Below are 25,448 nucleotides of genomic sequence, written 5' to 3'. Positions count from 1 at the left end.
TCCACTGGATGTCATAAGGTGAATGCACCAATTTGTAAGTCGCTCTGGATAAGAGCGTCTGCTAAATGACTTAAATGTAAAATGTAAATGTAAATGATCAGGGAATCGCCCGCAGCAAGAGCAACATCATTGATATATACAGAGAAAAGAGTCGGCCCGAGAATTGAACCCTGTGGCACCCCCATAGAGACTGCCAGAGGACCGGACAGCATGCCCTCCGATTTGACACACTGAACTCTGTCTGCAAAGTAATTGGTGAACCAGGCAAAGCAGTCATCCGAAAAACCGAGGCTACTGAGTCTGCCGATAAGAATATGGTGATTGACAGAGTCGAAAGCCTTGGCAAGGTCGATGAAGACGGCTGCACAGTACTGTCTTTTATCGATGGCTATTATGATATCGTTTAGTACCTTGAGTGAGGCTGAGTTGCACCCGTGACCGGCTCGGAAACCAGATTGCACAGCGGAGAAGGTATGGTGGGATTCGAGATGGTCAGTGACCTGTTTGTTGACTTGGCTTTCAAAGACCTTAGATAGGCAGGGCAGGATGGATATAGGTCTGTAACAGTTTGGGTCTAGGGTGTCTCCCCCTTTGAAGAGGGGGATGACTGCGGCAGCTTTCCAATCCTTGGGGATCTCAGACGACATGAAAGAGAGGTTGAACAGGCTGGTAATAGGGGTTGCTACAATGGCAGCGGATAGTTTGAGAAATAGAGGGTCCAGATTGTCAAGCCCAGCTGATTTATACGGGTCCAGGTTTTGCAGCTCTTTCAGAACATCTGCTATCTGGATTTGGGTAAAGGAGAACCTGGAGAGGCTTGGGCGAGGAGCTGCGGGGGGGGCAGAGCTGTTGGCCGAGGTTGGAGTAGCCAGGCGGAAGGCATGGCCAGCCGTTGAGAAATGCTTGTTGAAGTTTTCGATAATCATGGATTTATCGGTGGTGATCTTGTTACCTAGCCTCAGTGCAGTGGGCAGCTGGAAGGAGGTGCTCTTGTTCTCCATGGACTTCACAGTGACCCAGAACTTTTTGGAGTTGGAGCTACAGGATGCAAACTTCTGCCTGAAGAAGCTGGCCTTAGCTTTCCTGACTGACTGCGTGTATTGGTTCTTCGCTTCCCTCTGACTTCCCTGAACAGTTGCATATCGCGGGGACTGTTCGATGCTATTGCAGTCCGCCACAGGATGTTTTTGTGCTGGTCGAGGGCAGTCAGGTCTGGAGTGAACCAAGGGCTGTATCTGTTCTTAGTTCTGCATTTTTTGAACGGAGCATGCTTATCTAAAATGGTGAGGAAGTTACTTTAAAAAAATGACCGGGCATCCTCAACTGACGGGATGAGGTTAATGTCCTTCCAGGATACCCGGGCCAGGTCGATTAGAAAAGCCTGCTCACAGAAGTGTTTTAGGGAGCGTTTGACAGTGATGAGGGGTGGTCGTTTGACTGCGGCTCCGTAGCGGATACAGGCAATGAGGCAGTGATCGCTGAGATCCTGGTTGAAGACAGCGGAGGTGTATTTGGAGGGCCAGTTGGTCAGGATGACGTCTATGAGGGTGCCCTTGCTTACAGAGTTAGGGTTGTACCTGGTGGGTTCCTTGATGATTTGTGTGAGATTGAGGGCATCTAGCTTAGATTGTAGGACTGCCGGGGTGTTAAGCATATCCCAGTTTAGGTCACCTAACAGAACAAACTCTGAAGCTAGATGGGGGGCGATCAATTCACAAATGGTGTCCAGGGCACAGCTGGGAGCTGAGGGGGTCGGTAGCAGGCGGCAACAGTGAGAGACTTATTTCTGGAGAGAGTAATTTTCAAAATTAGTAGTTCGAACTGTTTGGGTATGGACCTGGAAAGTATGACATTACTTTGCAGGCTATCTCTGCAGTAGACTGCAACTCCTCCCCCTTTGGCAGTTCTATCTTGACGGAAAATGTTATAGTTGGGTATGGAAATCTCTGAATTTTTGGTGGCCTTCCTGAGCCAGGATTCAGACACGGCAAGGACATCAGGGTTAGCAGAGTGTGCTAAAGCAGTGAGTAAAACAAACTTAGGGAGGAGGCTTCTGATGTTGACATGCATGAAACCAAGGCTTTTTCGATCACAGAAGTCAACAAATGAGGGTGCCTGGGGACATGCAGGGCCTGGGTTTACCTCCACATCACCCGCGGAACAGAGAAGGAGTAGTATGAGTGTGCGGCTAAAAGCTATCAAAACTGGTCGCCTAGAGCGTTGGGGACAGAGAATTAGAGGAGCAGGTTTCTGGGCATGGTAGAATATATTCAGGGCATAATGTGCAGACAGGGGTATGGTGGGGTGCGGGTACAGCGGAGGTAAGCCCAGGCACTGGGTGATGATGAGAGAGGTTGTATCTCTGGACATGCTGGTTGTAATGGGTGAGGTCACCGCATGTGTGGGAGGTGGGACAAAGGAGGTATCAGGGGTATGAAGAGTGGTACGAGGGGCTCCATTGTGAAATAAAACAATGATAACTAACCTGAGCAACAGTATACAAGGCATATTGACATTTGAGAGAGACATACAGCGAGGCATACAGTAATCACAGGTGTTGAATTGGGAAAGCTAGCTAAAACAGTAGGTGAGACAACAACAGCTAATCAGCTAGCACAACAACAGCAGGTAAAATGGCATTGACTAGGCAACGGGGCTGACAGATAAAACAAGCAAGCAGAATGGAGTACCGTGATTAATGGACAGTCCAGCGTGCATCAGCTATGTAGCCAAGTGATCAGTGTCCAGGGGGCAGCGGTGGATGGGGAAGGGAAGCTGGACTGGCGAGTGTTGTCCAGGTTAAAAAACTAATAATGACTAAATAGCTTATAGCTAGTTAGCTGGTTAGCTTCTGGAGGTTCTTGAGTGTGTTCTAAAAATTAAAAATAATAGCGATTCCGTATCCCATTGGGTGAGGCAGGTTTCCAGAAGGAATAAACAAATTAAAAATCTGAAAGAGATAGAAAGTAAATATGGGTCCAGTGAGTGTTTGGGACGCGGCGATACAGACGGTTAGCAGGCCTGTGCTGACAAGCTAACAGTTAGCAGGCCGGGGGTAAACAAGGTAGCAGTTAGCGGACCAGGGCTAAACAAGCTAGCAGTTAGCAGGCTGAATTAGCAAGCAAGGAGATAGCAAGGGCTAGAGAGTTAGCCTTTGGGGGACGTCGCGATGGGGTGAGTCTGTTTATTCCTCTTCATGCGGTGACATCGATAGACCGGTCGTGGGCCTGGGTATTGTAGCCCAGGAGTATGCTACGGTGGTAAGCACAGGTGCTCTGGCCGGGCTAGCTAGTGCAAATCAATCCCAGAACAACAGCAAAGGACCTTGTGAAGATGCTGGAGGAAACAGGTACAAAAGTATCTATATCCACAGTAAAACAAGTCCTATATCGACATAACCTAAAAGGTCTCTCAGCAAGGAAGAAGCCACTGCTATAAAACTGCCATAAAAAAGCCAGACTACGGTTTGCAACTACACATGGGACAAAGATCATACTTTCTGGAGAAATGTCCTCTGGTATGATGAAACAAAAATAGAACTGTTTGGCCATAACGACCATCGTTATGTTTGGAGGAAAAAGAGGCTTGCAAGCCGAAAAACACCATCCCAACCGTGAAGCACGTGGGTGGCAGCATCATGTTGTGGGGGTGCTTTGCTACAGGAGGGACTAGTGCACTTCACAAAATAGATGGCATCATGAGGTAGGGAAATTACGTGGATATATTAAAGCAACATCTCAAGACATCAGTCAGGAAGTTAAAGCTTAGTCGCAAATGGGTCTTCCAAATGGACAATGACCCCAAGCATACTTCCAAAGTTGTGGCAAAATGCCTTAAGGACAACAAAGTCAAGGTATTGGAGTGGCCCTCACAAATCTCTGACCTCAATCCTATAGAACATTTGTGGGCAGAACTGAAAAAGCGTGTGCAAACAAGGAAGCCTACAAATCCGACTCAGTTACACCACCTGTCAGGAGGAACGGGACAACATTCACCCAACTTATTGTGGGAAGCTTGTGGAAGGCTATCCGAAATGTTTGACCCAAGTTAAACAAATTAAAGGCAATGCTAACAAATACTAATTGAGTGGATGTAAACTTCTGACCCACTGGGAATGTGATGAAATAAATAAAAGCTGAAATAAATGACTCTCTTCTATTATTCCGACATTTCACTTTAAAATAAAGTGGTGATCCTAACTGCCCTAAAACAGTGAATTTTTACTCAGATTAAACGTCAGGAATTGTGAAAAACAGAGTTTAAATGTAATTGGCTAAGGTGTATGTAAACTTCTGACTTCAACTGTACCTCATTCACAACTTCATTTAGAAAAGGACTTCATCTGCTGTGTCTGCTTTGCACTCAAAATAAGATATTTAATAGTTTTTTTCCTCATGCATTTAAATATTTTGGGGGGAGTGCAGATCCCCCTCATCTAACGGTCCCTTACCTGGAAGTAGAAGAAGGCCTGTCCAAACCAGTAGTGCATGATGGTGGTCTGTGCAGCGTCGTAGTGGAGCTTCTTCCAGATGAACTGGGCCATCAAAGTCTGGACCAGCAAACAGCAGCACAGCACCGGCAGGTTGTGGGCTCGGAACAACAGGGCCACCAACAGAACCACACCACTATAAGAAGATTACTTTATTGTCCAATAACTATGCTTAATGAGTAAATAAGACAAATAAGTGGTTCTAAGCTGACATGCATGGTTCAATAAAGGTTGAATAAAACAATGTACACAGGATTCAAACTTGCCACCTACCAATTGCTAGCCCGCCTCTCTATTCTCTAAGCTATTTGCCATGTAGTCTACCTACCTGTAGATTTCCCATAAGCCCCTGCTCTTCAGCCTGGCATCGGCTGTGATGACCTGGGACCGCAACAGGTCCTTGGAGCCCGTGAAGAGGATGCCCAGAACGAAGACATACACAAAGCGTGCCTCCACGGTCCCCCTGAGGAGAAAAGAGATGAAGTGGTTAGCCTGTTTAAAACATTGTTCAAGGAACTCAAGTGTCCAAGGGCTGGCCACTCCATCTGAATGCCCAATAACCTGTTAGTAGCCCCAGGTCCAGTTCAGATTTGAATTAGTTTCACTTTATTGTCTTACTTTGTTGATGTAACTTGTTTTGTCAGTTATTTTTCTGCTGTGTTGCAGTTACAAAACCTTAAATAATACAGAAACACCTTCAACCTGCATTGGCCAGCAGGATACCACCCTGCATACCACTGCTGGCTGGCTTCTGATGCTAAGCAGGGTTGGTCCTGGTCAGTTCCTGGATGGGACACCAGATGCTGCTGGAAATGGTGTTGGAGGGCCAGTAGGAGGCACTCTTTCCACTGGTCTAAAAAATATCCCAATGCCCCAGGGCAGTGATTGGACACTGCCCTGTGTAGGGTGCCGTCTTTCGGATGGGATGTTAAACGGGGGTCCTGGTAATTAAAGATCCCATGGCACTTGTGGTGGTGTTAACCGTGGTGTCCTGGCTAAATTTCCAATCTGGCCCTCAAACCATCATGGTCACCTAATAATTCCCAGGGGGGGCTCATTCATTCCCAGGGGGGGCTCATTCATCCCCCTCCTCTCCCCTGTAACTATTCCCCAGGTTGTTGCTGTAAATGAGAACGTGTTCTCAGTCAACTTACCTGGTAAAATAATGGATTTTAAAAAATCTGCAGTTCCCCTTTCAAAACAGCCCCATCTCGGTAAAGAAGGCAGCCATTTCGTGCCTCACTAGACATCAGTTATCTCCATGGAGAGACGTGAGAAGTTTATTTATTTATGAGTGCTTTCTCTCGTGGGCCCACAGGAAAAGAACACGGATAGATAAGGTCAAGTCTCCATTTGACAGCATAAAGGGGAGGTGAGTAGAGCTAAGTATACTCTGCTCAAACCTGGAAAATGAGGCCCAGTAGTGGGAAAAGATATGTTGACTTACTAACCCAAAACAATGTGTTGAGATCTTACAAAGTGAGCTTGCACAATTCAGATAATAAAAATCCAGACTTTTCCCCAAGCTAACGGATACATTTTCAACACCTCAACCTTTCTTGTTTGCAGCAATTCTTGTGAGGAGATGACTGATTCATAGTTCATGTGAGTACTGATGGTATTTTCTTTTTATTGTTATAGTTGAGATGTTTTTGGTCTATCTTGCTAGGCATAGCCTATTTTCATACCGTATGTATATACCTTGTATCCATGAAGTTCAAGAAGTCCAGACCTTCATCAGACTGTAGCGTACAATTCCATACTTTTTAAAGTCTTGACAATGGCTATTTGCCCGTAGCATTTACACACTAAGACCTGAGCAAGCTCCCTGTACACAAGATACAATACATCTGGATTCTAGATAGGTTGGGGAGTTGAAAGGCAAGCCAATCCAGAAACTGATATGATGGTGGTAAGTACACAGACAGTCATCACACAGAGCCCCTCTTATTATGACAGAGAGAACTACACTGTTACTCACTTCAGAAATTCAGACAAACACCACTAACCTGGTAAAAAAAAGCAAAGAAAGATCAATAAAAGTCAGCTCCCTGGGCTTTTGAATCAAGTTAACGTGGATACACATACATATGTGTGTTAGACATAGCAGAAGACACAAGGACATGTGCTTTGACTAAAAAACATACGGGTGAATGATCCTGATTCCTGTGCCTGTTCTTATGGAACGCACAACATTTTCTATGTCTTCACTCATTGGGAAAAGGTACGACAACGGGAGACGACACGTAGCCTCCTGGCACGTAACCATGGAGACAGGGTTGTGTGAACAGAAGTCAGGAGTTTTTAGTGTGAGAAGCCTTAGGAGAGAGAGTGCAGACAGTCAGTCTGCCAAACAGCAAACAGACCGCCCAGCCCCCACCCTCCACACCCCCTCACACCTTAGTACAATATCTGCCTCTCTTTGTGTGTGTGTGTGTGTGTGTGTGTGTGTGTGTGTGTGTGTGTGTGTGTGTGTGTGTGTGTGTGTGTGTGTGTGTGTGTGTGTGTGTGTGTGTGTGTGTGTGTGTGTGTGTGTGTGTGTGTGTGTGTGTGTGTGTGTGTGTGTGTGTGTGTGTAAGAGAGAGAGATAGAGAGAAGCATGGATAAGAATATGAAAATGAGCACTGACAAACTACCAGCTAGTGAATAAACATGAACCTAAACAAACTAAAAATACCATGGATTTCGGTGCTGCAGCAGTTGTTACTGCTAGCTACTGTATCTAGGGAAGGAGAGGCAGAGGAGAATGAGGTTACAGCTCATTATCAATAAAACCACGCTTAACTAGCGGGCAAAACATGTTGAAATGACAAGAGCAAAACAGCTTTTATGATGTTATATAAACCTGTTTTGCCCGCTGGGAAAGCCGTCACCAGGTGAACCTCACTTCCTAAATGAACAAAGTGTCGATAAAAGTTAAACACTCAACCCCCATTAATTTAGACAAATTCAACAAGGAAATAGAAAGAAGAAACCGTCAATCTTCCAGACACTAATCAGCCTTACAAACAGGGCCGCCTTCTCGTCAAATATGACTAGACTGACAGCGTGTCCCCCAAAGGGACCAAACATCCTTGAGTTTTAAGGAGCCTGGAGTGATAGGAGTGGAATAAGGGTCTAGTTCACTAGGAGAGGGAGTCAAGCAGGTGTTGCCAATGTATTATTAATTCAGTTTTTTTTTATTGCAACCCTCGTCCCTCAGATGAATGGCAAGCAGTTCCTTCTAACCCTGGAGTTGTGCTAGCTGCAGCTCTCGCGTTTATATTATTCACATTTTTTATCCAGACACAATTAGATGTGGAGAGAATCCTTTTTGGCTTTTATGCTAAGCATGACTGGAAATCCTCTTCCTGTTGGATTTATGCTAAGCGTGGCTGGAAATCCCAGTCTTGTCAGATTTATGCTAAGCACGACTGGAAATCCCAGTCTTGTCAGATTTATGCTAAGCACGACTGGAAATCCCAGTCTTGTCAGATTTATGCTAAGCATGACTGGAAATCTCAGTCTTGTTAGATTTATGCTAAGCACAACTGGAAATCCCAGTCTTGTCAGATTTATGCTAAGCATGACTGGAAATCCCAGTCTTGTTAGATTTATGCTAAGCACAACTGGAAATCCCAGTCTTGTCAGATTTATGCTAAGCATGGCTGGAAATCCCTGTCTTGTCGGATTTATGCTAAGCATGGCTGGAAATCCCAGTCTTGTCAGATTTATGCTAAGCATGGCTGGAAATCCCAGTCTTGTCAGATTTATGCTAAGCACGGCTGGAAATCCCAGTCTTGTCAGATTTATGCTAAGCATGGCTGGAAATCCCTGTCTTGTCGGATTTATACTAAGCATGGCTGGAAATCCCTGTCTTGTCGGATTTATGCTAAGCATGGCTGGAAATCCCTGTCTTGTCGGATTTATACTAAGCATGGCTGGAAATCCCGGTCTTGTCGGATTTATACTAAGCATGGCTGTGGGACTAACTTGTTTAACTGCGAGGATACGGAGGAATCAAAGAGTGGATGGTTTGACAGGTTGCTGGTTCGAATCCACAAGCCCACTAGTTAAAAGAATCTGTCGATGTGCACTTGAGCAAGGCACTTAACCCTACTTGCTCCTGTAAATCACTATGGATAAGAGTCTGCTAAATGACTCAAATGTAAATCTGTGTTGGGATTTTCCACAGGCGTCTGTGTGAGGGCTTGAGTTAGATGATATTGCTCAGAGCAACACAATCAGCAAATGAAATGAGCTGGAAATATGACAAACAAATGCCATGCTGAGGCCAGTGTGTGTTATTTGGTATGAGTGGCACAGATGGGTAGAGAACAAGAAAATGCCGACATGATGCCAGCCCCCTCACTCTCTCTCTGCAGTGAGGAGGCACATGCTCTCAGGGGAAACCACACACAGAAATGAAATCCTGGTATTTAGATGCTGGCAGAACAACCATGCTAATAATACACTTGAATAAACTGACCAAGTCCATACCAAAAAACAAGAGGAAGATTCTGAAGGTTTCTGGAGACCATGGACTGCAGTCAGTCTGTCTGCCTGCCAGTATAACTGGTTGTTAAACAAGGTGTGTATCCTCACTAGCTTGACTGATGACAATATCCCACGTGATGACAATATCAGTCATCAAAATGCCATAACTGCCATCATGGAGAGTAGAGCACGATGGATCAGTCAACTCCGTGTTGTTGTTTGTGTCGAACTGCTTTGCTTTATCTTGGCCAGGTCGCAATTGTAAATGAGAACTTGTTCTCAACTTGCCTACCTGGTTAAATAAAGGTGAAATACAAAAATAATTTAAAGAGAAGACGTGTCTCAAAACCCAGACACCTGCCAAGAGATCAAGCATTAATGTCACTGACAGATTGCAAAGCTTATTGGGTAATGATCATTTTGTGTCACTTTTTGGGAGAACAGTTTAACTAGACACCTGCATTCATTATTTGCTCATGAATAGCATCCGGTAAGAGGAAAACATGAGAAACTGACATTGACAAGCAGTAGTATCCTGGGTGCTCAAAAGCCTCTAGACTTTGTTTTAAACAGAGGTCATAGTCACGCAAAAATGAAAATATGATCTAAACTAATTTAGTGAACAATTGAACAAATACTGGAGAGAATGTAGAAATACATAATTTGAACATGGTCCTAGTTGATTCTGAAGTAATTATATGGTTGTGACAGAGGGAGGCTTAGAACAGGGGATTGTGGAAAGGCTATAGGCTGAATGTGAGTATGAGCCAATGATAGCTTCATTCTTATCCAGGAATGTCTTTAGAGAGAGAGAGACGGAGCCGTTGCTTATCATACCCATGACACCTGCAATCACCTCAGGTGTGTATTTGAATGCCTTGTGTGTGCGTGTTCACGCACGTGTGTGTGCATGTGTGTACTCAAGAGGTTCTGATGAGAGCCTGGAATTAATTTGCAACTTCATGAGGGATCTGAATGAATAAATGTTCCCAAATGAAGTGTCAGCACAACAAACATCTAATCAGGATCAAATAAAGGGGCTGCTTTGGGGAGGTGTTGAGCACTGCAGGAACCAATTGAGATGGTACTAGAAAACAGCCACAAACACTAACAGCGCTTTGACAGAACACACTCAACAGAACTTGTAAGATATTTCAGTCATTTTTGACACCTCGATTGAAGTGGTGTGTAGGTTCCATGTGCTCAGCAGTACATGTATTTTGAGTCATTTATGGAAACTAATTCAGGTTTAGTGGCAACTCTTAGGCTTAGAAGTGTTCTTGTAATAAATTGTCCAAACTATCAAGCTACAACCTTGATCTCTCATTGAAACGTTCATCGCTACAGTACTCAGCCCCTCTCTGAACAAGGTGGTTCTCTAGCATAATGAGAAACATGACATTAGCCTGGGTTTGAAGGAGGGTCACCTTTGTTCAAGTATCTCTCAATCTTTACATTTCCTCACAGGAATGGCAACATAAAAGATGGGATATGAAAGAAAAACTCCAGAAGAATGGAACTGAATTAGCGCCGGGAAGTGATGATGTTCTGGAGCAAACGCTATGACATCTCAGAGACTACTACTACTAATGTCACTATGCAATAATGCTATTTGGAACAATGAAAGCATCCTCTACATTGGTTACAATGTTTCAACTCTGGTGCTTCACTGTATTTGTGTGTTTTCTGGGGGTGTTGGAAATAGACCAGAAAATACACAATTCTATTCAGTAACACAAGTGTGTTCAGATAACACAGTAGCCTCCCAGGATCTCTAGGAGATGTATTTCATCACAGAGACATCGGCGGCCCTTAAGCCACTCCTGTAATTCACATGAACTGCACTGGGCTGAGATATGATTTCACGTTGCCATTTAACAAGGGGATGACTTAACAGTGGGGCAGATAACTGCTTGTCTCAAAGACTGGATGGTCTCGCCTGCGACTGGAGTATTCTACAATCCAAAGACAGTCAGTATGTCACAAATGACATTTACATTGAAAGCCAATCACATTTCACATTCAGATGTGGGCATTCTGGGGCCAGGCAATTTATTGTGTGACACCTGATGAAGCCAGCAAAACATTTAGATTACATTTAGGATTAGCTGAGCTAGTATTAGTCAATGTGGTAACCTGCACTTGTCTTTTCCTACTAGCACTGTCTTTGCTGATAACTTCTTTATTGAGGAAATATTTGCATGCAACGACTGTGATATGTGGTTGTCTCACCTAGCGATCTTAAGATGAAAGCACTAACTGCATGTCGCTCTAGACAAGAGAGACCGCTAAATTACACAAATGTTAAGTGAGGTACAACAAACACACAACGGTTTTAATACTGGCCTACCAATGCTATAATGATGTGAGGTGAATTGTAACATAAAACAACATGGGAAAACCAAAAATGAATAACAAGCAGAATGAAAAACAGCTAATAAATCGTGAAACTATTACAAAAAAGCTGGACGATTCAAAGTGCCTCTTAAACCATCTAACAGTTTGTACATATCATTTCCCAGAATGGCTTTCCTTGCACCAGAGCTACATGGTGACAATTTTCCTTTTTTGAATGACAATAAAAATGGTCTGATTGATGACCCCATCTGGTGGGGAGGGGGGGGGGGGGGGGACACGGCAGCCTCTGCTGGGCCACATAAATCATGGCCGTTCATCAGGCTGAGGACGGGCGGCACGACATCGAAACGTGAAAGAGCGGGAGACCCATCAATTCCAAGGCCCTTTTCCCCCAACATTTTTACAGTCGACTCTACAATTGGAGAATTTGGTGGAACATTTCCTGATGTGCAGGAGGAGAAGAAAAAGTGAAGAAAGGAAAGAGAAGGAGGAATAGAGGAAGAAATAAATATGGCCATTAACTCAATCCCTACAGATGTCATATCTTAATTTGACCCATTTCATCACAGGAGGAAAATAATCCTGCAGCAGGAGGATTTGAATATCTGAAGAAATATTTAGAATCGCCGCCAAGGGGCAGGTGGAAGCGGTATTTGTGTACAATGCACACCGTACCTTAGGCTAGGTGCAGGCTACAGCGTCTTCTGTGAATTCTTATGTGGATTATAATACATTGTAGGGGGGTAGATATATTTGTAGGGGGCAGATATATTTGTAGGGGGTAGATATATTTGTAGGGGGTAGATATAATCTGATTTTTTTAGATCAGATGTATTATATGTTCAAGGCAAGCAATAGGCAGAATAAATTATTGGTTTCCTCAGTGTCTGTGTGGTCAAGCGGTCACAGCCACTGACCACAGCAGATATGCCAGAGCCGACATGTGTTCGAATCCAGCCCAATGCCCTTTGACTCATGGATGAACATCTACATTTGACGCATTAATTCCCCCTGGTTAAAGGGTTAATTCCACGTGGTTAAAGGGTTAATTCCACGTGGTTACACGGTTAAAACAGAAACAACTCAATGGGTTAAAGTGTAAGCATTAATTCAGAATGTTTAAAGTTTGGGGAAGGCTTCAAATAAAATTATAAAAAATGATGCGCCTATGTACAATACATTGAAAAAATATCCGCATACACTATATGAGCAAAAGTATGTGGACACCTGGGGCCATTTTACTACCAATGTTTGTCTTTGGAGATTGCATGGCTGTGTGCTTGATTTTATACAGCTGTTAGCAAAGCGTGTGCTTGAAATAGACGAATCCACTAATTTGAAGGAGTGTCCACATACATGTGGTGTATCATCAGTATTCGTAGTATTCTTAGTTTTTTCTAGGGCCTAGTGAACTGTCGTAGCGCAGTAGGTCTAAGCAGCGTGCTCCGGCTCCAAGCCTCATGAGGTTGCGGCCAGTTCTGGGCAATCTAGTCATCAGCCTGAGCCTATATTATACCCACAAGTTAACAGAATTTATTTCAATGTTTTCAAGACGTAAAAGAAATAGTCAAAGTCCAACCAAAGTCTTTCAAGATACAGTTGAAGTCGGAAGTTTACATACACTTATGTTGGAGTCATTAAAACTCGTTTTTCAACCACTCCACAAATTTCTTGTTAAACAAACTATAGTTTTGGCAAATCTAACTTGTGAATGACAAATAATTTTCCTACAGATTACTTCACGAATAATTCAATGTATCACAATTCCAGTGGGTCAGAAGTTTACATACTCTACGTTGAATGTGCCTTTAAACAGCTTGGAAAATTCCAGAAAATTATGTCATGGCTTTAGAAGCTTCTGATAGCTTAATTGACATAATTGGAGGTGTACCTGCGGATGTATTTCAAGGCCTACCTTCAAACTCAGTGCCTCTTTGCTTGACATCATGGGAATCTAAAGAAGCCAAGACCCCAGATTTTTAAACCATAATTCTGGTTCATCCTTGGGAGCAATTTCCAAACGCCTGAAGGTAACATATGTACAAACAATAGTACGCAAGTATAAACACCATGGGACCATGCAGCCGTTACCACTCAGGAAGGAGACACGTTCTGTCTCCTAGAGATGAACGTACTTTGTGCGAAAAGTGCAAATCAATCCCAGAACAACAGCAAAGGACCTTGTGAAGATGCTGGAGGAAACAGATACAAAATGATCTATATCCACAGTAAAACAAGTCCTATATCGACATAATCTGAAAGGCCACTCAGCAAGGAAGAAGCCACTTCTCCAAAACAGCCATAAAAAAGACAAACTACGGTTTGCAACTGCACATGGGGACAAAGATCGTACTTTTTGAAGAAATGTCCTCTGTTGTGATGAAACAAAAATATAACTATTTGGCCATAATGACCATCGTTATGTTTGGAGGAAAAAGGGGGAGGCTTGCAAGCCGAAGAACACCATCCCAACCGTGAAGTACGGGGGTGGCAGCATCATGTTGTGGGGGTGCTTTGCTGCAGGAGCGACTGGTGCACTTCACAAAATAGATGGCATCATGAGGAAACAAAATTATGTGCATATATTAAAGCAACATCTCAAGACATCAGTCAGGAAGTTAAAGCTTGGTCGTAAATGGGTCTTCCAAATGGACAATGACCCCAAGCATACTTCCGAAGTTGTGGCAAAATGGCTTAAGGACAACAAAGTCAAGGTATTGGAATGGCCATCACAAAGCCCAGACCTCAATCCTATAGAACATTTGTGGGCAGAACTGAAAAACCAGTTACACCAGCTCTGTCAGGAGGGATGGGCCAAAATTCACCCAACTTATTGTGGGAAGCATGTGGAAGGCTATCCGAAACATTTGACCCAAGTTAAACAAACATTTGACCCAAGTTAAACAATTTAAAGGCAATGCTACCAAATACTAATTGAGTGTTTGTAAACTTCTGACCCAATGGGAATGTGATGAAAGAAATAAAAGCTGAAAAAAAAAATCTCTACTATTATTCTGACATTTCACATTCTTAAAATAAAGTGGTGATCCTAACCTTACTATGACTAAATGTCAGGAATTGTGAAAAACTAAGTTTAAATGTATTTGGCTTAGGTGTTTGTAAACTTCCAACTTCAACTGTAAGTTCACCCTCTGGTTGGTATTGTAATCAGAACAACTTAGTCCTTTTTCAACTTAGTCCTTTTTTTTAAACACACTTTTTCAAACTGGCGATTTATCAATTTGACAAGCATTCCGTACAATAGAAATACAATTATTTTTCATTGTTTACCACGATAAATCTAATATGGCAATTTACCCGATAATTTGTATGAATGGAAACTAATGTTGGTGTAGCCTACCCTGCTGACTTATTATTTTATTAGTTTACTACTTATGTTATCCAAAGTGTCTGGTATGGTAATTTCTTATTAAAATCAGAGGTAAAATATATCCCTGGATTGTCCATATTTGAAAATAGTAAATATATCAAGTCAATCGAGGGGATTGAGTTCTTTATGCCAGAAGGGTGTAGGCCAGAATCGAACCAACGGCAACAAGGCAGGCCTATATGTGCACACTGAAGGCAGCAGCCCAAACAATATAACTAAATTTTGACCTTAGCCTACACTTGACACTCACACGTCGTAGCCTAGTGGAGACTGATATCTATATTATGTTATTAAGCTATATAAAACAACAGTTGTTGATGTGGATGGCCTCATTTCAGATACATTTTTGTACATCTGAATGTTGAAGTAATAGGGCCTCAGACTAGAATTGGAGCGAGAGAACATTTGCCCTGATCTCAATGACTCGACTGCTCCTGCAATGAGAGAAAGAAAACTGCTGTTTTTCAGGGACTGACAAGGCTCATTTGAATTTGCTGATGCAGCAGGAAAATTATCTGTGACAAGAGTGATCAAGTTAAGATCCGACATCTGTACCAACCAACTGCTTACAGTGAAGACCATAAAATGTCACAGGTGATTCTCCATGATTTTAAAGTTAAGGAAATGACAAGGATGATTATGTCGTCATTGGGAGAGAAAAACAATACTGCCTAGAGAGAGATACCAAGAACCATACCCCCCAAAAATCTAAATGTTTTTTTTTTTGCTGTCAGTCAAGCCCAATTGTCCTTTAGACTTTGACCTACGAAACACCAAAAACAATTCAGCCTGAACTATCATAACAAGACAGTGTGGGAGACCCTCGTTCTGCTATTTAGGTCAGTGTGATAAGCCACAAAGGGATGAAGGGGTCGCATGCTACCAGATTAGCCTGGCTGCGAGTGACTGAGCCGGGGCCACCACTGTTGTAGACACAACTTAATGGAAATGCCAGGAGGTTGCCGCAGCGCCAGCATAAACACCTTCCCGCGGTGATTAATGACTCGGCGACTTGACACGGCGGCGTTGTCAATTATATGGAGTGTTGGTGTGCGCCTGGTACTGTGCAACGAGGGGTAAGGGTGGGTAGGGGTGCGAGGTTAGGTGGGAGTAGAGACAATGTCAAGTAGAGCGTGGAGGGGGGAGGGAACATGTCTAGTAAGAGACGAGGAAGGGGGGTAGGATAACTGGGCAGCAGCACCTGAACACTCATTATTATGCTCTCACAGTCAACAGGGCTGTGGACAAGATGCAGCTGGCTGGGTACTAAGGGTTGATTAGCTTGCTGGTGATAGGGAGGGATTGAGCCAAGTGGCAGAGCAAAGGAGCTCCACATTTGGTCATTAGAAATCAAAAGCACGGGGGTAAACAAAGCGATCAGCCTCTCTGATTGGACCATTAATCACCTTGATACAGAAAGGGCCAGGCTAAGGACATGAGCACAATGATCTCTAATCAGACAGCAATAAGGGGTTTCAAAGCAGTTTTCCCCTTGGGTTACTTGGCTACAAATGATTGAAAGGTTGTTTTTTCCCCTCGTCTTTCTTCCTCTGTGGCCATGCTGTGTACTTTATGCTGATGTAGGCCTTAAGGTATAGCCTTCATTAACGAGCCATGATGTGATCACATATCAAATGGCTCGAAAAACAGGCAAACACAGCATTTTTATTTTAGATGTCTGGTACCTACTTCCATTCTACTTTTAAAGGCACTTAAATCTTTTGTTTTGCCCATTCACCCTCAATGTCACCCATACATGTTTCAAGGATTAAAAATCCGTCTTTAACCCATCTCGTCCCCTTCATCTACACTGATTGAAGTGGATTTAACAAGTGACATCAATAAGGGATCATAGCTTTCACCTGGAAAGAACAGGTGTTCATAATGTTTTGTACACCCAGTCGGTGAAAACTTACTTGGACATGTTTCCACCACCATGTTGCCACGGAAACACAACGTTGCCCACCGCCGCCCGGTAGCTGTATACACCCAGAAGGCCAAGGGCCAGGGCAATCTTGGACACCCAGGAACATCTCCGCTGGACCAGGAAGTAGATCAGAGCCAATGACAAGGCGGCGAACAAGGATAGCACCATCTTGTGTTCGAAGCTATAGACAGAACAGATATACATTTAAACCACTTCAAACTGCACTAATTACACACTAGAGTTAGTGAGTAATTGCACTAATTTCACAATTAATTTGTTACACATCTGTTTAAAAAAATGTATTTGACTTTGTTCCGATGAACATTCAAAAATGAAAACAATCACATCAAACTTTATTTATCACATGCGCCAAATACAACAAGTGTAGGGCTTACCATTAAATGCTTACTTACAAGCCCTTAACCAACAGTGCAGTTCCAGAAGAGTTAAGAAAATATTTACCATATAAACTAAAGTAAAAAATAATAAAAAGTAACACAATAACATAACGAGGCTATATACAAGGGGGTACCAGTACCGAGTCAGAGTGCGAGGGTACAGGTTAGAGGTAATTTGTACATATAGGTAGGGGTGAAGTGACTATGCATAGATAATAAAACAGTGAGTAGCAGCAGTGTACAAAACAAATGGGGGGGTCAATGTAATAGTCCGGTGGCCATTTGATTAATTGTTCAGCAGTCTTATGGCTCGGGGGTAGAAGCTATATTGTATGCATTAAGATATTTCTTGTGGAGTTTAGTGCCATTCCAGGTTATTTCCTTGGACTCACACCACAGTCATACATTGTAAAATTGGAGGTGGTATTAAGAATGGCACATTTACTAGGGACGTGCAAATTTTCCCTTTCAAGATGATTCTATACGTATCTAGATATATGGGCTCTAATACAATACAGGAATGGTACATTTTAGTTTGAAACGATTCGGTGCGATTCGGTTTGATTAGAGGAATGAATCGATGTGATTTGGTTCGATGCACTAACATTTGTTGCATAAACACATTCATTTTCCATTCTAAATTCAAATCTGCTGCTGACGGAGCGCATGAGCTGGATTTGTCTGGGTGGAGGTGTGTGAACATGTTTAACTATACTTGTGGGGACCAGAAGTTCCCATAAGAATAGTAAACATACAAAAAATGGACCAACTGGAGACATTTTGTTAGTCCCCCCACAAGGCCAAATGCTATATCTAGAGCACATATGTCAGAGTCAAGGCCCGCGGGCCACATCCGGCCCGCGAGAAGGTTTTTTACGGCCCCTGGGATGATCTTGATTTGTTATTAGAACCGGCCCGCAGACCGCAGCAAGCCGGCAGCCCGCAGATCTTTTACACGCACCAATACTACATTTCCCACAATGCAACGGTGACGCACCGAGCAGTAGGCTGCTTCATTTAAATATTTATTGGCACAGCAGTTGTCAGCATCACAGTAAAATTAACTTTCAGATACCCATCAAAAATGGCAAAACGGAAGGTGGACACTGAGAACCGGGGGTTTCAAACAAGGTGGGAGTCGGAGTATTTGTTCACGGAGGTAGCTGGAAAACCTGTGTGTCTTCTGTGTGGAGAAAGTGTGGCGGTACTGAAAGAGTATAATCTGAGACGACATTATGAAACGAAACACGCGGACAAAAACAAGAATATGGACATGGAACAAAGGCTACAAAAGGCAGAGGAATTAAAACGAGGCCTCAAATCTCGACAGGCTCTGTTCAAAAAAGCCAAATCACAAGGCCAGGCTGCTGTCAAGGCCAGTTTTATTTTGGCAGAAGAGATCGCTAAATCAGCCCGGCCATTTACGGAGGGGATTTCATCAAAAACTGCATGATTAAAGTTTGTGACGAAGTTTGCCCAGAAAAAAGGCAACTCTTTTTAAATGTGAGTCTGAGCAGAAACACCATTGCCGAGAGAGTAGACCAGTTGTCCATCAATCTAAAAGAGCAGCTTGTGAAAAAGGGAAAAGATTTCATTGCATATTCCTTGGCTGTGGATGAGAGCACCGACATTTCTGACATTGCCCAGTTGTCAATTTTCATCCGCGGAGTGGACTCCAGCCTAAACGTGACAGAGGAGTTTTTGGCTTTACGTCCTATGCATGGCACAACTACGGGGCATGATTTGTATGAAGAGGTGTCAAGATGTGTAAATGAGATGGAGCTGCCTTGGGAAAAACTCGTGGGTTTGACAACCGACGGAGCACCTGCGATGTGTGGACACAGGAGCGGACTGGTGGGGAAGATACGGGAAAAGATGCAAGATAAAAAAACGCGACAGGTGAGCTGACAGCTTATCATTGTATCATACACCAGGAAGCGTTGTGCGGTAAAGCCTTGAAAATGGAGCATGTAATGAGCATCATCACGCGCACAGTTAACTTTATCAGAGCCAAAGGTTTGAATCACCGCCAGTTCAAGGCATTTCTGACGGAGTTAGAAACGGAGCATGGTGATTTGCCTTATCACACAGAGGTGCGATGGCTAAGCCAGGGAAAGGTGCTTCAAAGATGTTTCGAGCTTCGTGAGGAGATTTGTCTGTTCTTGGACAGCAAAGGGAAAGACACAACACAACTCCGAGACGAAATGTTTCTGTGTGAAATGGCTTTTCTGTGTGACATTACGAGTCATCTGAATGCAATGAACTTGCAGCTGCAGGGTCGGGATCGTGTCATCTCTGATATGTACAGTACAGTGAAGGCATTTAAAACCAAACTGACTCTGTGGGAGACGCAGATGCGGAAAGAAAATTTGAGCCACTTTCCCAGCTGCCAGACCATGAAAGAGAAGCTCTCTACCAGTGCGTTCCCGAGCGCACAGTTGGCTGATAAAATAGGTATGCTTGCCGCTGACTTTCGACGCCGATTTGCTGACTTTGAAGCACAAAAAGCAGGTTGGAACTGCTCGGTAACCCATTTGCTGTTGACGTGGAAAGCTCACCACCAAACCTCCAAATGGAGTTGATTGACCTCCAATGCAATGATGCACTGAGGGCAAAATATGCGGCAGTGGGTGCTGCGGAGTTCGCCCGTTTCCTCCCCGACACAATGCCCCAGCTGCGCATCCAGACTGCTCAAACGTTGTCTATGTTTGGCAGCACATACCTGTGTGAACAACTGTTTTCTTTGATGAACTTGAACAAAACATCACACAGAAGTCGACTTACTGCTGAACACCTCCACTCAATTCTGAGGATTTCCTCAGCTCAGAGCCTTACCCCGAACATTGATGAACTTGTGGAAAAGATGGGACACCACCAAGTATCACCCTCAACCTCAAACAAGTGAACATTACTGTGCAATCACATATTTAGAGTTTTTACTCAGTTCAAGTTTAAAAGTTAAAGTTTAATATTTGTTTTCACTGCATGTTACTTCTCCTTAAACAAAGTGTTGTTTTTGATTAATAGATTTTTGCACTTTATTTTATTGTATTTCAATCCAATTATATTTTAAAAATATTTCAGTTGAGTGGATGATAGAAAATTGCTATTATTGTTTTTTTCTTTGAAGTAAATTTAGCCCACTTTTGCTAAAATAGAAAATATAGGCTACTGATGGTGCCTTGAATACCGGTTTCTTTCATTTAATGTTCATGTTATGGGGATTTTTATATAAAGGAAATTTGTCTTTTGTGTCTGTTGAAAATTAAAGATTACTGACAGAGCCATAAGAAAATATTGCTTTATTTATCTGATCATATTGGAATATATTTGTTAGGTTTTCAGTAGGTTCAATTAGGTTCACTAGACTATATGCGTCATTTAAAAATTTTTCAATGAACATTCGAACAGTCCGGCTATCGGCTTGTAGCTAAATTTTTTATTTGGCCCTCCGTCCAATTGACTTTGACACCCCTGATCTAGAGGGTTTAGGTTTAGAATTAGTGTTAAGGTTAGTATTAGGTTAATGGTGAGGAGGTAGGGTTAGTTTTAGGGTTAGGAGCTAGGATTAGGTTAGGCTTTGGGGTGTTTGATTTTTGTCCTTATTCACAGGGACAAAAGAGAACATCTCATGGACCAAAGAGAACATCTCATGGACCAAAGAGAACATCTCATGGACCAAAGAGAACATCTCATGGACCAAAGAGAACATCTCATGGACCAAAGAGAACATCTCAGGGACCAAAGAGAACATCTCATGGACCAAAGAGAACATCTCAGGAACCAAAGAGAACATCTCAAGGACCAAAGAGAACATCTCAAGGACCAAAGAGAACATCTCAGGGACCAAAGAGAACATCTCAGGGACCAAAGAGAACATCTCAGGGACCAAAGAGAACATCTCAAGGACCAAAGAGAACATCTCAGGGAGGAAGAGAACATCTCAGGGAGGAAGAGAACATCTCAAGGACCAAAGAGAACATCTCAAGGACCAAAGAGAACATCTCAAGGACCAAAGAGAACATCTCAGGGAGGAAGAGAACATCTCAGGGACCAAAGAGAACATCTCAGGGACCTAAGAGAACATCTCAGGGAGGAAGAGAACATTTCAGGGAAATAAATAGAGTAAGAGAGTACAATAACTTGAAGAAACTTGCTTTGTCTCCTTTCCTCCACATTATCTACCCTGATGAGAAATAACTGGACTGGTGATAACAAAAGCATCTACCTTTGTGCTTTCATCTACCCTTCTTTGCATTCATATCAATGCATTTGAAAGAGAGGAGAAAAGGAAGAGGAAGCCACAATCAACTATTGAGATGCAGCCTAGATATGCCAGAAGGACAGTATAGCCCTGGTATCAGGGCAGGGGGATGGGTTGGGTAAGGGGAACAGACAGGCACCTTGAAGGAGGAACGATGCCGGAGCTCATTACCCACACAGCATAGAGCAGGGGGAATATAGGAAAAGGAGGCAACGGCAGACAGGAAAAAGGTCAGCTAATTCTAAATCCACAATACTCTGAACCCAGTGCCCCCAGCACAAGGCATTCATCTTGTTACTTGTGGAGCCGTGAGAATGCTAATGGACAGAAAAACCTAAGGTTCAAAATGAGAACAACGGGTTCGCTGAAGGTTCCGTAAACTTTCTGCCACACAAGGTTTTTTTCTACATCGTTGAGTGAATCCGAATGTACGGCGGTCCACTGATAATCTGATTTGGGCTCGGATTCAGAGGACATCTAGGCTTGTTATCTTGGCCCTAAAATCTGCCTTGAGCTTTCTTCACATTAGAATTACAGGGCAGCCGAAGAGAGGCTTTCAACATACAATAGAAAGGAACAGCCTAATGCTACCTGCAGAGACAGCCAAGGATATGACTCATTTCTTTTAGCTCCTATGGGAGTTACTCCACTTTTATTTATAACCTTGATGTGAGGAAACTAGCTACCATTATGGTGCCGCAGAGATAATAAGGTAAGGTAGCAGGCTCTAATGGATAACACTCTATGCAGTTTCTCTTGGTCTAAACAGGGAATGTTCTTTCATTCACTAGCCTAGATCCTTTGCCAAGGTACTGGGGGGCTCACCGAGTTCTCTGTATGTTCAGAAGCTCACCCACTTTTTTAGAGCCACACTTTTGAATGTAACAATTTTTTTGAAACATTCCTAACACCTTACTCAGAGACCATGAGTATAAGGCATTATGATGATGCCATACTGCATTATATGACTTGTCATATCCATGTACAGTATGATCACCTTATGTCTTAAGAGCCATAAGGACTGCTTTACCAGGGCAACACTACAAAGAAGCTTGGTTAATGATCTCCTAAGTTTTGTGGCAAGCTAAAACTTCTCTATGTTGTAGCTGTTTAAAGGCACAGTGCAGTCAAAAATGTGATTTTCCTATGTTTTGTATACATTTCCACACTATGAGGTTGGAATAAAATGAATTTTGAAAATTACAATAATGCCTTTTAGTGCAAGAGCTGTTTGAAAAGACCACCTGAAGTTTCACCCTGTTTTGGTGGGATTGAGTTTTGGCCTGTCTGACAAAACAATGCACTGACTTATGTGACTAAAGGGCCATCCACACCAAGGAATTCAATATGACTATTATGTGACTAAAGGTCCATCCACACCAAGGACAATAAACTAGACAAGAATAGCAGCAAAAATGAACACTGTTGTTAAGAAGCTATTTTTGTTTATTGTTGACAATTTTAATTGAAAACAATCACAGTTGTTAAGAAGCTACTGACTATTATGTCTGACTGGCTACTGACTATTACTGTGATTGTTTTCAATTAAAATGGTCAAAAATAAACAAAAGTAGCTTCTTAACAACAGCGTTCATTTTTGCTGCTATTTGTTATTTTATTTGTTAGTCACATAAATAGTCCGTGCTGATTAAATAATAGTGCTGATTTAATATTGAGATAAAAACACTTCCTGGGTGTTTACCACTAAGTTTTTATTGATTTATTTTACCTTTATTTAACTAGGCAAGTCAGTTAAGAACAAATTCTTATTTACAATGACGGTCTTGGAACAGTGGCTTGTTCAGGGGCAGAAAGACAGATTTTTACCTTGTCATCTCGGGGATTCGATCTCGCAACCTTTTTGGTTACTGGCCCAATGCTCTAACCACAAGGCTACCTGCGCCCCAGTCCGGGCAACAACTTAAACGATTTTACTGAGTCACAGTTCATATAAGGAAATCAGGAAATCAGCCATATAAGGAAATTTTAATCTTTTAATATTAAAAGTTTTTAATATAATTTAATATAATTTTAATATTTTGATTCAGTATACAACAGTCAACCAACTCTGGGGTGACAACCTTAGTACTGCCTGTGAGTCAGCCCTCTAGAACAGGTACTCCGACTTGGGTCCTTCACAAGCTAATGAGGCTCTCTAGTGCTGTGTGCAACACTCAGTAGTAAAGTTGACATTCAGCAACAATGCAGCGTGAAAACCAATGAATGCTGGAAAAGAGGCCCGGGGGGGGGTAATCACTGCCGATGGCCTTACAAAGCAGTGGGGTACAAAATGTTTGGCGTGTGTACCCAGAATTTTTATTAATTGGGCAAAAGATATGAACAGGCAAAAAGCTAACTAAAAAGGGTTGCTGCAAATGAAGAAAATGTAATATATTCAACTTGCACTACAGTATATAGTAGTGTATGGAGCTCTGCTTATGACAACATTCATCCTGAGTCAAGTAACACACAACACAACAATACACAGTAAGTATCAAACTTCAGCACACCCACCTGTTGAGCCAGTGTCCCAGGTCAGGCAGGTGAGCCCACTGCACCCCGGTCTGGTTGAGCGAGCGCAGCAGACGACAACACGCCAGGGTGAGCGGTGGGGTAGCCAGGGCCAGCCACTTCTCCGAACCTGCATCCGTCACCCCCAAATCAGCTAACGGTGAGGCAACCGCGTCCCCCTCATTGGAGGGGAGGAGGTAGTCTTCGTCCTCCAAGCTCCCAAAGTTGGCACGGCGCTCCCGGAAGTACTTGCGACAGACGTCTTGGAAGACTACCAGGCAGAGGGTGTTAAGCAGGAAGTACCAGACCTGGTGCTCCTCCTCCACGAAGCTGCTGGCCGACAGGCTGAGGGTGTGGCCAGCCGTGCCCGCCAGGAGAAGAATGTCCAACTCCGACAGAGACCACCCACCACTGACACCACCATGGGATGGAGACTAGGGAAGAAAAGAAAAGGAGAGAGGAAGGGAGATTGAGCATAATTTGATTCTCTCTCTCAGGCCAATACTGGAATATAAACAACTAATTAAACAAACACATTGGTCAAATTAAGAAAGGAAACAGAATAGAGATGGCTTCACAACAAAGTGATACAATTAATACAGAGTCACCTGAGCTTGCCAAAATGATCAAGTTAAAGGATGTAATTAAAATCAGGTCCATATAGAGGAACACAAGTGAATGGAGAAAGATAGTATAGACAAGGTCCCTCTAACACGATAACATATCAAGAACACAGATGACTGTGAGTGTGAGACCCTGAGTGTGTGTGTGTGTGTGTTTTCACCCCACACTGAGTTGTAAAGTACTCCCCCTGGTCCTGTGAACTGCATCTTGTTGTTGAGTCAGTACTCAGAGGGGGCCTAACAGAGTAAGTGCACTACTCTGATGCCGCTAAGTTAACACTGTCACTGGAGGCAGCAGGTAAAACACACAGGGACAGAGTGTTTACTGTGCTTCATGGCAAACATCTTAATAACGTCAAAAGGAAAGCTCATTACAGTAAATCTAATGACTGATTGTTGAAATCTATTTACTGTTTGCATTATAATATTCATTTTTCGCCTCTCAATCTCCTTCCAACAGGTATGTGTAAATGTAAGTTGCAGTGATCCCTTTCCATGTACACACTTGTGTGCAGGACAGAGGGGTGAGTGACAGCTCTGAGTGGCGTGTCACGGTAACACGCTGCTCCACAGCGAGCGGCTCGTCCTCGCCAAGCGCAGCTCATCCATCAACGGGGAGGAACGCACCTCGCGGCGAGCTCAGTGGAGGGGAAAACGTAATATGTAAACAGAGTGCTGTTTGTGTAAACAAAGTTTTTTGGGGAAAAAAACTCACAATGTCTAGCTATCTTTTCTTCGTCATCCCTCTATCCTGCCTTGGTTTAAGGTCCCTGAGGGACTGAGGGCACTTGAATCCCAACAAGATTAGTCTGGATTGGCTGGGATTTAATGTACTAATTATGGTATCCTAAATGGCAGGGAAATAAGTGGCAAAAGTCTACACCTCCTTTGGATTTCTTTAAAAAATGTGTTTTTTTCAATAATCTACACAAAATACTTTGTCAAAGTGGAAGAATAGTTGTTATTTTTTAAGATAAATAACAAATTTGATAACTAAAACATAGTTGTTGC

General features: G+C 43.0%; 1 protein-coding gene across 1 annotated transcript in view; it reads right to left on the bottom strand.

Annotated features, from left to right (window-relative positions):
* LOC123993530 (GPI ethanolamine phosphate transferase 2-like) overlaps positions 1–25,448 on the bottom strand; it is a 127,124-nt gene that overhangs the window by 15,171 nt on the left and 86,505 nt on the right. The window contains exons 9-12 of the mRNA XM_046295779.1: positions 23,818–24,248; positions 16,631–16,822; positions 4,818–4,952; positions 4,451–4,625 (exon numbers count right to left, since the gene is read on the bottom strand). Coding sequence (XP_046151735.1) covers positions 4,451–4,625; positions 4,818–4,952; positions 16,631–16,822; positions 23,818–24,248 — 933 coding nt within the window. The remainder of the gene's footprint in view (positions 1–4,450; positions 4,626–4,817; positions 4,953–16,630; positions 16,823–23,817; positions 24,249–25,448) is intronic.

Source organism: Oncorhynchus gorbuscha, linkage group LG13 (assembly GCF_021184085.1).
Source record: "Oncorhynchus gorbuscha isolate QuinsamMale2020 ecotype Even-year linkage group LG13, OgorEven_v1.0, whole genome shotgun sequence".
NCBI classification, from domain to species: Eukaryota; Metazoa; Chordata; class Actinopteri; order Salmoniformes; family Salmonidae; genus Oncorhynchus; species Oncorhynchus gorbuscha.
The sequence above is the reverse complement of the archived record's forward strand: the minus strand, read 5'-3'. Positions and strand labels throughout refer to the sequence as shown.